The sequence below is a fragment of the Excalfactoria chinensis genome, chromosome 3, assembly GCF_039878825.1.
Source record: "Excalfactoria chinensis isolate bCotChi1 chromosome 3, bCotChi1.hap2, whole genome shotgun sequence".
NCBI classification, from domain to species: Eukaryota; Metazoa; Chordata; class Aves; order Galliformes; family Phasianidae; genus Excalfactoria; species Excalfactoria chinensis.
Genome location: NC_092827.1, coordinates 71,520,900 through 71,536,660, shown reverse-complemented (window position 1 = coordinate 71,536,660; position 15,761 = coordinate 71,520,900). Strand labels below are relative to the sequence as shown.

At 39.5% G+C, this 15,761-nt stretch overlaps 1 protein-coding gene across 4 annotated transcripts in view; it reads left to right on the top strand.

Annotated features, from left to right (window-relative positions):
* The window catches only part of PLD5 (phospholipase D family member 5), a 160,712-nt gene extending 157,266 nt beyond the window's left edge, over window positions 1–3,446 (top strand). For 3 of the 4 annotated variants that reach the window (XM_072333157.1, XM_072333156.1, XM_072333155.1), the window contains exon 10: window positions 2,352–2,676. In XM_072333157.1, coding sequence (XP_072189258.1) covers window positions 2,352–2,587 — 236 coding nt within the window. In that variant the 3' untranslated portion in view covers window positions 2,588–2,676. Of the gene's footprint in view, window positions 1–2,351 lie in introns of all 4 variants that reach the window. The other variant, XM_072333154.1, reaches the window with a different exon arrangement.
* The last annotated feature ends 12,315 nt before the right edge of the window (window positions 3,447–15,761 follow it).

Below are 15,761 nucleotides of genomic sequence, written 5' to 3'. Positions count from 1 at the left end.
CTCTTAAATTTCTTTTTTCCTATGACTTGATTTCTCAAAAGTAGTGTGATGTTTTCAGAGTCTAAAAAACAGACAGAAAATACAAATACAACATACTTCATGAAACAGGAATAAACATGACTAACATACTGTTTCTGCAATCCAAAAAAGATGGACTGCTCTCCATTTCCCACATCACAGAATCAGAGTGGTCTGGGTTGGAAGGGACCTTTAAGATCATCTAGTTCCAACCCCCCTGCTACAGGCAGGGACACCGACTGTCAGACTACACTGCTAAAAGCACCACCCAGCCTGGCCTCAAAAACCTTCTGGATGGGAGCATCCACAATCCCTCTTGGCAACCTGCTCCAGTGTCTTGCCGCCCTCACAGTAAAGAATTTCTTCCTAATTTCTAGTCTAAATCTACTGTCTTTCAGTTTAAAATCATTTTCCCTTGTCCTGTTGCTACCTGCCCTTATAAAAAGTTCCTCCCCAGCTTTCCTGTAGGCCTCCTTCAGGTACTGAAAGGCTACTACAATACACTATGATACGTCATTACTAAACTTACAGTCAATTCTACTAAATACAACCAGCAGTCATCCTTCCCTTCTGACATCTTCTTATTCCTTTTTACTTTACCAACATCTCAGACATTTTCTTTCATTTAATCATTAGATATAAGTCTAATGGGTAATTTGGGTTGAAGGTGACTTAAGTATTAAGTCTGTGCATGGCACCTAGAAAATTTCACTATCAAGCATATGCTCACTGAATGCATGATAAAAACTAACAAAATAATAAAAAGGATAGAGGTGTGCTTGAGCTGCAGGATCAAAAACAGCTAGTGAATTGAAAAGTAAGTAATGAGATTTCTGAAGAGTATGCACTAATGCACGCTTAATGTGTGCACACATTCCTCTCAATCTATCCAAGTCTTACTTTTCACTTCAGGTAGCTGAGCTTACCCTCTTCTGCCCTCCCAAATATTGTATGAGCTTCCTATTCATCTTTGTACTCCATTATAAATTCTTTCTAATACCCAAGTAAATTTGCAGTGCCTTGTAAGACATCTACGCAGCATGGGTGAGAAGGACCTGGGGGTCCTGATGGACGAGAAACTTAACATGAGCCAGCAATGTGCTCTTGCAGCTCAGAAAGCAAATGGTATCCTGGGCTCCATCAGGGGAGGGGTGGCCAGCAGGGATAGGGAGGTGATTGTCCCGCTCTGCTCTGCTCTTGTGAGGCCCCATCTGGAGTACTGTGTAAACTCTTTGAAAGGGCTGATAATAGCAGGATGTGGGGAAATGGTTTTAAGTTGAAAGAGGGAAGACTTAGGTTGGATGTTAGGGGGAAGTTCTTTTCTATGAGAGTGGCGAGGTCCTGGAACAGGCTGCCCAGAGAGGTTGTGGATATCCCGTCCTTGGAGGTGTTCAAGGCCAGGTTGGATGGGGACCTGGGCAACCTGATCTAGTAAACGTGGAAGTTTGGTGGCCCTGCCAGGCAAGAGGGTTGGAGCTTCGTGATCCTTGAGGTCCCTTCCAACCCGGGCCATTCTGTGATTCTGTGATTGGTTCTAAGCTCTTTGTTGGGAATTTGTTTTGTTTTAGTCTTTCCCATATCTGTATTTTCATTGCTACATATAAATTGATATACACATGGATTTACAGACAAAGAAATATACAACTAAATCTGTGTCACAATAATGTTAATGACCTGATAGATCTTTTCCTTGAAAGCACAGGAAGAATGATTCCTTACAATGAGGTGTCAATTTTCCATTCTTGACAATTTCAGAATTCTTAACATTTCCTATTGAAGCAGCTAAAATGACTCCCAAGGAAAGGATGCAAGTTTCTCAAATACCTCAGAACTTCATGTGTGTATGTTTAAACAGACTGTTTTAAGATTTGACCTCTAATAACAGCATTTCTCTCCAAAATACTCCATGTGCTCTAAATACAGATCTTAAGGATTTATGAGTTCTAGTGAAATACTTGGATTACCTGTTTTCCGTTAATGCAGCTACCCTCCCTGCTATCACCAAGATCTCTAATGCTCACGTTACCTTAGACTTTTACAAAGGTGGTAAGAACTGGAATAAAACCTAAAATCCTGTTTTAGTTTCCTGAAGTAATTGTCAATAGGTAACCTAAAGATACTTCAGCTCAGCATTATGGAGCAACTGCTATCTATCACCATCAGCTTGTTTACAAGGCCCAAAAGTATTTTCATTCTTGGCACTGAAGAGGTTGATAGCAAATACACACACATGTATTTATACATGCATACATAGTATATAAAAAGCAAGAGCAAACTAATTTTGAATAAGGAACTTGTTCTCACTTGTTGTGTATTCCTGCCTTTACTCGTAGGTAATTTTGATTGGGTAGGAAATGCTTTTACGCAGAACGCTGGAGCAGGCCTCGTTATCAACCAAGCAGACGCGGGGAACAGCACAAGCATCATAAAGCAACTCAAGGCTGTTTTTGAAAGAGACTGGTATTCACACTATGCCAAAAGTTTACAACCAACAAAAATGCCAAACTGCTTTAATCACAAACTCAGTAAAGCAACATCAAATAAGACTGCCGTGAGCAATGTGAACTAGAAAGACTATTTTACTGTTTGGTATGGCAATGAAGAATTACGTTGGGGTGTAGCCCTCTTTCATATTTACAGACAAAAGACTTCAGAAAAAAAAAAGTTTGGGGAGTGGGGGGGAATTGTTTTTAGGAAAAAGCACACTTACTTATATAAAAACTGTCTAAAATATATTCTCTATTGATTTGGGACTCTCAAGGTTTGTTACTTGTGACACTGAATGTCATTTCTGCTTCCATGTTTTTTTTTATGTTCCTCATTTGAACTTAACAGAAACAAAAGAATTGATTCATGCTGTTTCAAGAATTTCCCTAATTGCCATCCAGGCTAGAACAAACCCTTGGCAGAACTGAGAGACTGGCTATGAAATGGCATTGTAAGATGGGTTACTGTTGATGTGCAAGTAGTGGTAGGTTTACTGTATTAGAAAAGATAGCAGAATAAGGGTATATTCACCTATCTAAATAATTCTCTCTAAATAAACATCCAGCCATGCAAGTTTCTCCTAGTTTTCAGCATTTAGGGTGAGCATCGCTCTTACATATCTTCTAAATAGCCTTAAATTACATTCGAGCTCTGTGACTGGGAATTTATTCATCTCTAAAGGGATGAAGGTATTGAGGGATTGAGGTTGACGCAGTCAAATTCATCAGAATCCCTGGAACCTCTCAGTTAAATCAATTTTCATTAATGTAACATGGATTCCTTTCAATGTAGCTGCTCTTTATAATTACAGCGGTGTATAACAATGTAAATCTCTTCAGTAAAAGCAAAGATCGAGCATTGATTTTTCTTGCAAGCTCAAGAGAAAAAGTTACTGAAGTTAAATACTGTCTGGTGCAGGTCAGCAGTTGCTTGCTGACTCATTTTTGGACAACTGCATGTAGACAATTTTTTTTTTTTTTTTTTTTAGAATAGTGAAGGGTTCTGCAAATACATGCAAAAATTGTTTAATTTCCTATATTTTTTTTCCCCTTCATATTAATTTTAAAAAAAAAGTGAAATGGCTTTTTTTTTTTTTTTTTTTTTTGGAATGTCATCCATGCAGATGAATCTATCAGCCCAACAGAAATGTGATGCTTTCTTCATTTAGGCCCCAGTTTCAGCTGGCATTGATGGTGTCCCTCTACAACCATGACTCAGCTGCACTAAGATGTAACTGTTCTGTAGAACTGAGAATTTGCTCTTTAAGAAAAGGCATTAATGTGTGACAACAGACTTTTCTCCAGCCCCGTTTTAACTTAGTTTCTTAATGAAAATCACCATCTGCTGCTGAAGAAATCCAGCCGCAAAAGCAAACTGCATTCTTTATTTTGTTGAAAATATACTGTATTCAAAATGCAGACTGTTGTTACCATGCTGAAGGTTACAGAAGGGACAGTTTGAAAGCAGTGGGTTAACAGAAATGTCTCAAAGGATTATTTTCACCTTAAGAACAAGTCAATTAAAAGGACACCCTGACTCGGAATGCAGGTTTCATTTACAGGCTTAAAAAAAGTTTTATTCTGTAGTAAGCAGAGTTTTTGAAACTGCATCTTATTAATATTTCCTAATGTCATTTTCTGCCAGTTGCCCGCTGGAGATGGAGGCGTACACCATGAAACTAGTTGGGACTGGCAAAAGCACACATCTCACAAACACTGTTTTGCCATTTCCCAGCTGTACATCATCTTACTGAGAAGAATTCTATTTGTTGTCAACTTTTACAGTAAAGTGCAGAGCTCTGATGCTTGGGAACATTTTGTAACGTTCAGATAAACGATGCAATTTATTAGCCTTCACAGATAGAGAGAAAAGCGTATACTCCGACATTCATTTAAGAAACAAAGTAATCTGAAGAGAGAAAAGTTACCTGAGTTTGAAGGAGAAATCTTTGCGAAGAAAAACTTTTGTATTTTCCTTCTTCTGTATATAACTTCAGTATATGTATAGCAGGTATGGGAGAGATCCCCAGCACTTAACTAACGGTGTCTTTTCTATTATTATTATTAAATAAGGATTAGTCCAGATACATCTCTGGTGAAACTCTCACCCCTCAGCTGCGTTACATCACCAATGAATTTTGTCTTCTGAGTCAAGAGGGGAAAAAATAATTTAAAAAACAACATTTTTAAAAACAGGTTGTAATATTTGTAAATTTTCTGAGAGATTGAAAGTCCCCATGGATGGGTGATCTTATGGCTCGAGGTAAATTTAATACTGAGACTTTGGAAAAAGGGAAAAGAAAACCTACACAGAACCCTTTCTCCCCACTGTCCAGAGTTGGTTGCTGTAGCACCTGATGGCAATAATATTCAAGAAGAATCAATGTAGTATTTTCTCCCTCGCATTATGGATACTAACGATGTCTTAAGCTTTTGAAATGGCGTTTTGTACCTGTAATGAAGACATTACAGTGAAAGAGACATTTGTCAAATCTGTCTCTTTCGATTTAGTATTTAGTGATGAGACAATGGAGTTACCACTGACCTTCTATTTAGTATACCAAATGAATGATTCAAATCGTAGTTTCATTGGACAGATTCTAGGGAAATACAATCCTAAGCATTAACTGGGTCCATCTGTTTACAAGTATATTCTTACTGACTTGATCAACAAATTCTGATGCCTCAATGACCCCCCCACAGTGTAATAGTATGTTCTTTTTTATGATGGAAGGGGTCTGGTTTTCTCTAAGCAACTCTAATGCGAAATAGTGTCAGCCATCCCACAGTCGGACTGGCAGGCTCAAGTTTCATTTGGTATAAAGCACAGGTTGGTGTTTTAATAGCTGTTCAGAATGGCAGTGGCTCCAAAGCAGCACAGAAGGCTTTCGTCTTTTACATTAGCCAAAAGACAAAGTGCATCCTTGGACTTCAGCAAGTAGGAAATTAAGGAGAAAACAAACAAACAAACAAAAACATCATATAAACATTATTTTTTAAAGCTGTTGCAGCCAATTATTTGTTTCTGGCTAGCATTGTTCCTGCTTAACTAGATTTGCCACAGCAGCCTCAAATGTGGCTTCAGCTCCGTCTGCCAATGTAAATAAATCTGTAACAAATCTATTTCACATTGAGTTAGCAGAGATCTGTCTAGACCAGTTACCTCTTGCTTCAGCTCTTCTGAATATCTCCACTGCACAATTTCCAAACCTAACAGGAATTTGCATTCAGTTGTGTCTCGTGGACCTCAGAGACATAATCCAAAAGATGCACTTTCTCTAATCCCCTTCTAGCTGGCATTGGTAACTCTGTCATATTACAAGCAATTTCCTAAACAGAACAGCTTTATTCTTAAAGAATACAGACTGTAATTGTTGTTTGCTGCATTTACTAGTGCCTTACTCATAGTTTTAGTTTCACTGTTCCTCGAGCAAAGTCCTGCTAAGATCTTGTACCTGGTTCTGAGGCATACAGCAAGCCTCCTAAGTAAGAAGGCTACACAGTGTGATGTTTACAGGTCAGTACCTGACACTAAAGTCACAAAAAGACAAAAACTGTACATGCAATGTTGGTCCAAATGCCAAGCATGTGATTCTGAGAACTTTTTATCCCAGCCCAGTTTTAAAACTGAACTCCACAAACTACTCCTGCATTTGTTATCAACTAACCCACAAAGTGATCAAGGCAGTCTGTGCTGCTAAAGAATAAAAAACAGTAAGTGACATCGAAAGTCTCCTAACACATGGCTGACAGCAAACCATCACCAGAGGATTTCTTTTAAAGCACAGCGTGAAGTCCAGTACAGTGGTCACTTGACAAGTCTCACATGTTACATCTTAAGTAGTTTTGGGCAGGACACTGCTTTTTCCTGCCTCTAGCATCTGGTCTGTTTGGGTGTAGGAAAGGAGGATGTTCTTCTGTTTTTAATACTGGAGGAAAAAAATGCAGTACACTGGGCATGTAATGATTGCCCTGAACAGGTATCTACAGCTACTCTCCCTTTCGCTCCAGTGACCAGTAAAGCATGTATTATGTGTTACCACACGAAAAAAAAGTAAACTGGACATAAACTTACTTAAATCTTTTCTAGTCAGGGTAGAGATGTGGCCATTGTAAGAAATGCATTTTTGAACTGAATTGGCTGGCCTTGCTGTGCAATGTTTTATACAATTCAGGGCCCAGTATTCCTTCTAATAAATCCAGACAGTGAACAAAGCTCAAGGAATAACTAAAAATGCTCAGAATTCTACTCTTAAGAGACACTCATTCTTTGCATTCTACTAACCACCTAAATTCTTTGTACTGCTTCACTGAGTACTGCGTATATAAAAACTGAACTAAGATCCACTTTAATATTACCTACTGTTTCATCCTAATCCAAGGAAAAACCAAAACAGAACATTTCTATGGTGGTTTTTTTGTGACTTTAGTGTGTACTCACTGAAAATAGCACAGACTTTTCCGATATGATGGTAAGACATCAGCTGGCTATTCCAGATTTTCAAATTGAAGTCCTTTACAAATACCTTCCTGAGCATCATGTACTTGACTCCTGAGAATGGCCTTATAGAGAGTTGTAAGTTACCATTTTGGACTTCAAAATTAACTCTTCATTTTAATACAAAAATATTGACTACACCTATTGTATGTTTAGAGACACTAATTTTCGGCAGTTTTACCTCCACCCCTATCCTTTCTATACACATATACTCACATTTTTTCACTCGTCCAATTTAATCTACTGTAAAAAAAGAATGAATCCTTGGTGTATTTTAAGTTCACAGTGATACCTCCTGAGTTGAACACACCATTGAACATATTCCACTTACAACACTACACACTAGAGTAGCTCAGCTGTTACGCTAGACAGAATGCTTTCCTCACCTGTAATTTTTCCACTACAAATACTGCTGATTACTTAGGAATTTCTCAGTGTTGAATCAGGTAGCTTTTGCATCACTACTTCACATAAATGCCTTAGAAGCTTGCCAAGCTAGCATGCAGAAGAGAGACCTCATACAAAACAGTTTAGACAATGAAAGGAACTCACACACTTTACAATGTGTAGATGCTGAAGTCGGCAGATGAACTCTAGTCCTGTAATAGTCAGGGAGCTGCGTGTCTGAACATAGTAAGCCTCTCTTTAAGAAGAAAAATAAGGTTGATAGCTGATTGAAGTTACAGAATAAAAGAGAATATAGCAACACAGATCATGATTGTAGTATTCCAAAGGATTATTCTGTGCTCCTACTGAAAAGTTCTGTTACACAGCAACGAATTTGTATAACATAAAGTACCTGCATCGCAAACACATACTGGGCATTATATCTTGCAAAGTAATTAATAGCAGTCCCATCCTCAACAGCTTTACATGCAATTTGGATAGAAAGAAAGGAAGGAAAAACAGCCAAAGAGTCAAAACAACTTGAATCAGACTGGGCTAACAGACTTGATGCTGACCTAAAGGCTCTGGGCTAAGTTCTTGTTTTAATTCTTTCCTTGCAAAATCCTGCATTTCTTAGGCACCTGCCATTCTCTTCTTCAGGAGAGAATTCCCATAATTTATTTCCAGAATGAGGAGGAAAAAACTTCAACAATTACAAAATTATTTGTGTAACAGAAAGCAAAGAAATCAGCATGAATAAGAGACCACCAAATTCTATGCAGCAGGTCCTGAGAAGTAAAGCAATATTAGAAACGGAGCTTTTTCTTGTACATCACGCTTCTTTAGTGCTATATAAACAAAGGGTTTTAACACAGCAAATACCTCCAGATACAGTATCCTATGTCATATTTCGGTATGTTCTCTCACCGTACAAATACAGCCAAGTTGGACAGATATCATTCTGAACTAACTAACTGGGGAAAACTAAGCACAAGCATCAGGTCATCGAATCTGATACATGAATCGCACTCAAGCATATGTATGTATCAGTTATTATTTTTTAAAAACAGAAACGCTGCCTAGATAAAGTTTACTGCCAACTCAGAAGCTGGAACTATGTTTTCAAATGTAACCTTGAGGAGATTCCTAGGATCTTCATGGGGAAATAACTTCATTTTAAAGATTAAATGCACAGAACATTATATGTTGCATTGTCTGAACAAGACAGTATGTAACATACACAGTGAGAAACTATTAAGTAGAAGTGTGTGGAGCCACATTTTAATGACTGACTTGCTAACAAAATTTTTCCAGTAGATTTCCTCAGTATTCCATCACTCCACTTTATTCCTCATATGTAATTCCTCACGGGATAGTGTACCTGTATTTTTTTTTCTTCTTGAAACTTGAGATCCCTAAAGGAAACGCGGCAATTGTTTCTTTCTAAAGGTTGGGGAGCCAATCTCACCTGCCCTCTCAGTTTCCTTCTCCTTCAATAGCACATTCTGGGTTTTCCACTTGTGACTGCCCAAGGAGCAAAGAAAAAAAACATTCTACTTACCTGCTTTGTATAAAAACCATGGGCGGCTCAGCAAGCCTTTGCCTTTTCAGAGAGCCCTTACCTAATACAGTACTAAGGAAAGCATAATAAAGGAGCCCAAAAACATGATGAAGGTGTGTTCAACTGCAGAAATGTACATACAGAAGGGTGGGAGGGGGATTGAAAAATGGAAGAAAAAAGAAATCTGGCAAGTTTTAAGTGATGTAGAGGTTCTGGTGACAGCCTTCTTATGGCCTCATTTTGGTCTAAAACATATATGTATATATTTTACCATACAGCCAGATTTTATTGACTGAAATTTGCTGTTAACTTAAGTGTAAAATAAGGAGAGAGGACTCTTGTCTTTAGGAATTGAATTTGTATTCTAAAGGTGATACATACCTGTGGGAACTTGGGGCTCACAATGAAGTACAATCTGTTCCACTTCCAGGAGAGCACCACACTAAAAGCAGCTGCAGCACCTGCTTCTAACGATCTGCAGATGCTTTAAATAAATTCCCAGGCAAGACTGAAGGAATTTTCCCTGTCGAAAGTACAAAGAATGGCAGATTCTGTGAGAAAACTAAGGAACCTAATACAAATGTTAAGATGCCTAAGAAGTCACGATCAAAATGAAGCCCATTCTCATTTTTGCCAACATTTAAAAAATAAATGAGAACTGGAAGAAGTCTGGGATGCCAGCACAATACCCCACATTAATAAAGTTGACATTTCTAAATAAACAAGCCATTACATTTCTGGACAGTCACCACATGTAAACTGCTGCTCTGAATACGACAGAGTGCGGAGTCTGAGTATGGTTAGCTTTGATGCACTGCCCAAAGTTTTGGCATTAAAGGTCTTATGGTCCACCTGTGGAAGTTTATAGCTTAAAGTCAGGCAAAAAAAAAAAGGTTTCTGTGTACATTTATACAAGCTCTACTGTCAAGTAGTCACTTAAAAAAAAAGGCATCACTTCTGACAGTCCTCAGGTTGTAAACAAAGAAATCTCAAGTCTGGACACTGTAAACACATTTTGCACTTGTCAGAGAGTTAATACAGTAAAGAGTTCATGCTGCCCCCATATCCATCTCAGATTCCAAATGTCCTCACACCACATTCCTGATGTGGAGTTGAGGCTCCACACACACAAACACTCAGAGCCGCATCCTCATAGGAGAAATGGCTGCGTCAGAAGAGCCAGAAACATCTCTTGCATCGTAACTGTTTCAGCTGTCATCCTATTGTGAGGCTGACAGAAAACAGCACATCCCAGACTGGGGAGGGCTGCGTGTCATCTACTAGGAAATGGGAATAGAACATGCACACAGACTATAGATAACAAACCACAGAAGTAATCTGGCCACAGCATAGAAATACATTAACATAACAGATTCCAATAGCACAAACCAAAGCCGTTCTACACATCTTTTCACTCCCACATACATGTGTGCCAAAGCTTACTTTTTTTAAAAAACAAAGGGCAATGCTTCTCTTTCAGCTGAACACTACAGGGAGGATTACACTTTCCTTCCCCTCCTCCCCAGTTACCACTGCCTCCACTTCTTCCTGTTCTCTTTCCACACCATTTTTTTCTACCAGACAGTGTTTCTGCTACCTCCTCCTCCGCTTCTTACCTGGCTTTTTTTTTCCTTTTCCATTTTTGAGCTATTATTTCTTACACGCTGGTTTGTGTAGGACTCCTTTGCTATTTTGCACAAAGCAATGAATCCCTGCAGCTTGCATCTGGGGTGCTGTGACATCCTCCATCATTACCTCTGCTAGCTTTACCTGAAGTGCCAAGAGAAAGGAGGTAGAGGAGCACGTTGTTTAAAGAAAACAACATTTTAACCTTAGTTTTACTACATTGACAGACAAGGAAAGCAGAATAAAATATCTGAATGGGAGAAGGGGTTTAAGTCATAATCAGCATCAAAGCTCACACAACTTGAACACAAAGCTTTGCCCCCAAACCTGTTGCTCACTGCTGTCCCGAGTCCCACACCAGGTGAAGCTGCCAAGCTGTGCAGAACAAGCAAGGCAAAACCATGCACAGCAGCAAGCTCCACAGCCCCCACTTTCCCCACCAGGTTCCCTGCAGCCATTGAGAAGTCTAACCTAGGTACTGTCATCTTGCAACAGATGAACAGTTCAAGCTCACTATTGTATATGCAAACACTGCCTTCAAGAAAGTAGATGAAAAAAGAAGTAAATTTCCCCGTGGGTGTGATTTTGGCACTGCATTGTATTATATTTCCCTACACAAGCTGAGAGTAACAGGAGTCTATCATCAAGTTTGCAAGGCAGACAGGACATGTACTATACGAGTTTACTACTACGCCTCCTCTATCAAATAGAAGAATCTGTCTAAACTTATTTTGAAAACTGCATGGCCAGCTTATGCAGTAGTTAGATACGTGGCAAGGTTGCAGTATTACTCTCTAAGGAGAATACAGTAAATGTGCTTATATATTTTGTTAATTCGAGCATTGTGTAGTCTCCAAGCTCTTCTATGAGAAGTATGGGTACCTTCTCATCACCCTTCCTATTTCAGAACACAGTATTTATCACAGATGTGTACAATACAGTGGCATAGCTTAGGCCTGTTATATAGGTCAGTACCTGCAATGCACATGAGAACATAGTCTGCCTCCGCAAAGGAGAGTGGCTGCAAAATCTATTTTGGATAACCCAATTTGTATTTAAGGAAATCAACGTGTGGTCATTTCTAGAACTGTGAATAAGGCAACTGCTGCATGCTTATATATTTGATAAGTTTTATTATACTATATCCTTATATGAATGCCTATGCAGTGTAAATGCTTTAATATAAGATACTGAATTTTTTTTACACGTTATTTTCTAAACGACACTACATTTTACCACATTTATCCATCTTCTGTGTTGTTACAAAGCGCAAGCAGGAAGACACACGATTTTAATAACTCACACAGCAGCTCTTCAAATCCATTATAAAAACATGTTCTTATATAAAGACTTTTAACTTGGCAAGAAATGTGCTTCCTTTCTACAATGGGCTTGGTTCATAGCAATACCTGGGTAATGGGCGTTTACTTAGTCAAAAAATAAAATCAGAGTCTGTAAACGGGGTTATGAACTCTGATGTAAACCAGTGCGCTGGTATGTTTTGATACCTTTGGAAACATAACTCATCTGCATTTATAAGGGAAACAGCTGACCTGTCAATCTGAAAGCAAACCCTCTTGTTTAAAATCCGCAGACTGAGCAGTTGCTGTGTTTCATGCTGCAGGATGACAGGCAATGTAGCAATTTTATTTTATTACTGTTTTCTTCTTTTGAAACGACTTCCTTACGATCTTACCACAATGAGTTCATATTATCTGTCTGTGAACTGGGCCCACTGTTTACAGCATTACTCTATGTAACCAACATTCAATGTACTCAACTGAATGGGCAGATTCATTCTTTGGAACTAAAAACAACTGGGGAAGCTGTGGCCTGGTACAGGTTGGGTGCTGCTGTACCGGGGCATGTTGCACATTTGGAAATCACTGTCTGAAAGACTGATGGCTAACAGAGCACTGTCAGCGTTTGGAAGTGGGTAATACTGCACTGCTGCAAACTAAGCTACCAATGACATAACACTACTTCAAGGAAAAAGAAAAACCACACATTAAAAATCTGTAAATATTTCTTTTAATGCTGCAGCACCATAGCTATCATTTTTCACTGCTTTGATATCCAAGGATTCCTAGTACTACACGAATGAATTTCATCAGCTTTGGTTTTTAGTTTCGGTATTTTTGTTCAAAGCAAAGTAACTCCTATTTCTTTGTACTGCACTGAAATAAAACAAATCTTGTTTCAGTATGTGATGCTTTTCCTATTTTCTTTTGGTTGTGCTCCGGTCAGCAGTTGTGTCTCTGAGCATGGCCCAGCCCAGCTCCCAGCCCTGAGGCACAGATGGAGGCATACACTGACAGATTTCCACTGAGGCTGTGTGCTGCTGCAGCAACAGCAGCACAGGTCTGCTCACCCCTGCTCTAAGCTTCAGGCATTTAAGGCTGTGCCTAGAAACATGATTCGGGCATATCAAGCCCTCTGTCATCTGTGTCCACACTGAACAGACTCTCAGTCTGCAAGGCAGCCCTGCCGACAGTCAACACCAGCAAGTCAAGCGGTGGCACAATACAAGCTTGATGCACCCCCCTGCTGGCTCACAGCTATAGCTCTCTACCAGACAGTGCCACAGCTGAGCACAGCTGGCTGCAGCTGCCCTGGGGAAGAAGAGGAAAAGCACAGATTGGGCAACTTGTATCGATCCATGCAGCCTAGCCATACAGCCAAGGAACCGCTCTTGGCCCCTCTCATACCCTTAACACTACACCATCCAAATACGAACCTAAACAGCAATTCTTGCTGTCAGGCAAAAGTGCAGCCTTCTCCAGGATGTCCTTTACCTACTGCACTCCAACCCAGCAGGGAACAGCCTCTGCATTTCCAGCTCTTCCCCAATTAACCAGGACCAGTTGCTGCTGAAACCATAAACTGTCCCACTGTACCATACACAAAGAACAGCATTTATTAGAAGAGATGTTCTAACAGTAGGAAAAGAATATCTGCTGAGCTCTTTGCTTTAATGGTTTGGGTCGGGTTTTTGTTTTGTTTTGGGTTTTGTTGTTGTTGCTGTTATTTTTTTATGTTGTATAAGAAAAAAATAAAACTGTCTAATCTGAGCTCTGCCAAAAATCAAGGCCATAGAACCTCACTTTGCACTTCAAGCCCCAACCTCTTCTTGGGGTTACAGCCGCTTACACCAGCAGGAGGCTAATTACAAAGCAGGAAGAAAAAAACATTTTATACTGGGTAATGAAATGGAAGCACCTGAAGATGCTGCAGTAAATTACTGGAATAGCTGAGCTTATCAGATGGTACCAATAAAGGAGATAGTAACAAGCTCAGACTCTTTTCTTTTTTCCACGCTTTACACCTGAAAGTAGCTGCTTCAGTAACAGCACAGTAGGTACAACTTCTATGTTAACTCACAATTATTCTAGCACAGAATAATAGCCTACAGAAGCACTGACATTTAATACAGGCTAGTAACATTAAGTGTGAAAATGTACAGCCTATTTTCATGCTTGGAAAGTTGCATAAAATAACGAGTAATTTCTTCTCCCTTGTTTATTACTTGCTCTGGCTATTAAAGAACAAGACTTGTTGGCCTATTGCATATCAGCTTCCCTTCCTTGCTTTCTCCCTCGGATGCTCAGTCACAGAATAGTTTGTTCTAGGATACAGCCAGAAATGACAGCACACCCTGAATCAATGGCTCAGAATTTTATTTGCAGCTCTAATTCAATATAAAGTGAGACTATCAACCTCCCATTAGATCTGAAAGAGCAAGAAAACATTTGAAAAATTAATGCACAATAGGAAAACAATCAGTACTATATGATAGCACAGGTCCCCTCTCATCCTAAAATCTCGATTATGAAAAATAGTAACAGAATTCTCTATCCAAAGACCTTGTTGCACTGCTTGGGAGGGGGAGACTTTCCACAAAGGTGTGCATCTGTGAGCCAAGCAGTCCATCAGAAGGAACGGCAGGGATACGGCCTAATAAGGTAGGGCACTGATCCCTGAAGATGTTGACATTTCAAAATCAGAATTTTGCAGCTCCTCTCTAACCTCTCATTAATTTTGAGTCCCAACAGTCACTACTTACTGAGTGTCACAAATGTATTTAAGTAACACACTGCAGTGAAGGAACCCAGCAAGCAATGGCGCACAACAGAGAAAAAGCAATAGCAAATCAGCTATGGTATGCTTCTGGACTGTGCCGATTCACTTTATGTTATACAGTCACCTCCCCCCAAAAGCCTTTTTCTTTTTTAAATGGTGCACTTTTTAAAGGAGTGGAGGGATGTTACACACTAATACAGTGCTGTGACTGACTCCTGAACAGTGTATACCTTGTGTTGTTGTCCCAACACCAAACTGGTGCGCCTAAAGAGAACTCCTCTGAAGAAAAGCCCAGGTTTTAAGCTGTTGCCACAGCTTACAGTAATCCAGGTTGATGGAAATATATTATGGACTTCAACAGCAGAGCCAGAAAGACACACATCACAGATGTTTGGCTCATTACAATGAAACTTCTGAAGTACATCACTTTTGCAGTCAACGGTTGAACAATCCCTTCAACATGATGCACAGAATTGGTCTCAATACCAGAAGGTCATATTCTAGCCTCTGCTCTGTATCCTTCCAATGATTATAGCCAGAATCAATCAGCAGAGCACTAAGTCATCAAATAGGTTTTTACTGCTGGTGTAATGCAATACTCTCAAAGACTACATTCAACCAACAAAATATTAATACTGGACTTTAAAGGGACTTAGGAGCTACCAGAAAGGTCACATATTGTGCAGCAAAGCAATCTTAAGCAAGCTCATTTTAAAGGCTTATAAATGCTTAAAGCATCTTAACACGCATAGAACTATCATACTACTACAGCTATGCACTCTTTATGTTACAGAACTGCTTGTATTAACTCATTTCTAACCAAATGCACCATTTAAACCAATGCAGTAACTGCACAGAGAAAAGGATCAGCAAATTCATTCCAGTTCATCCTGATATCACATTTAGAGTTGAAATCACAACTTTCACAGATGGCTCTTTCAAACTGGACAACAGCTCTATTAGCGGTGCAGCCAGTACTTACAGACAAGTAAAGCAGCAAAACCGACAGCCAGGCAGCTTCCAGTCCAAGGTACAACGCTGATCCCTTTTGACAAAAGGTCTTTGGTCTACATGCGCAGAAAATTGAGGTGGAGGAGGCTGGTGG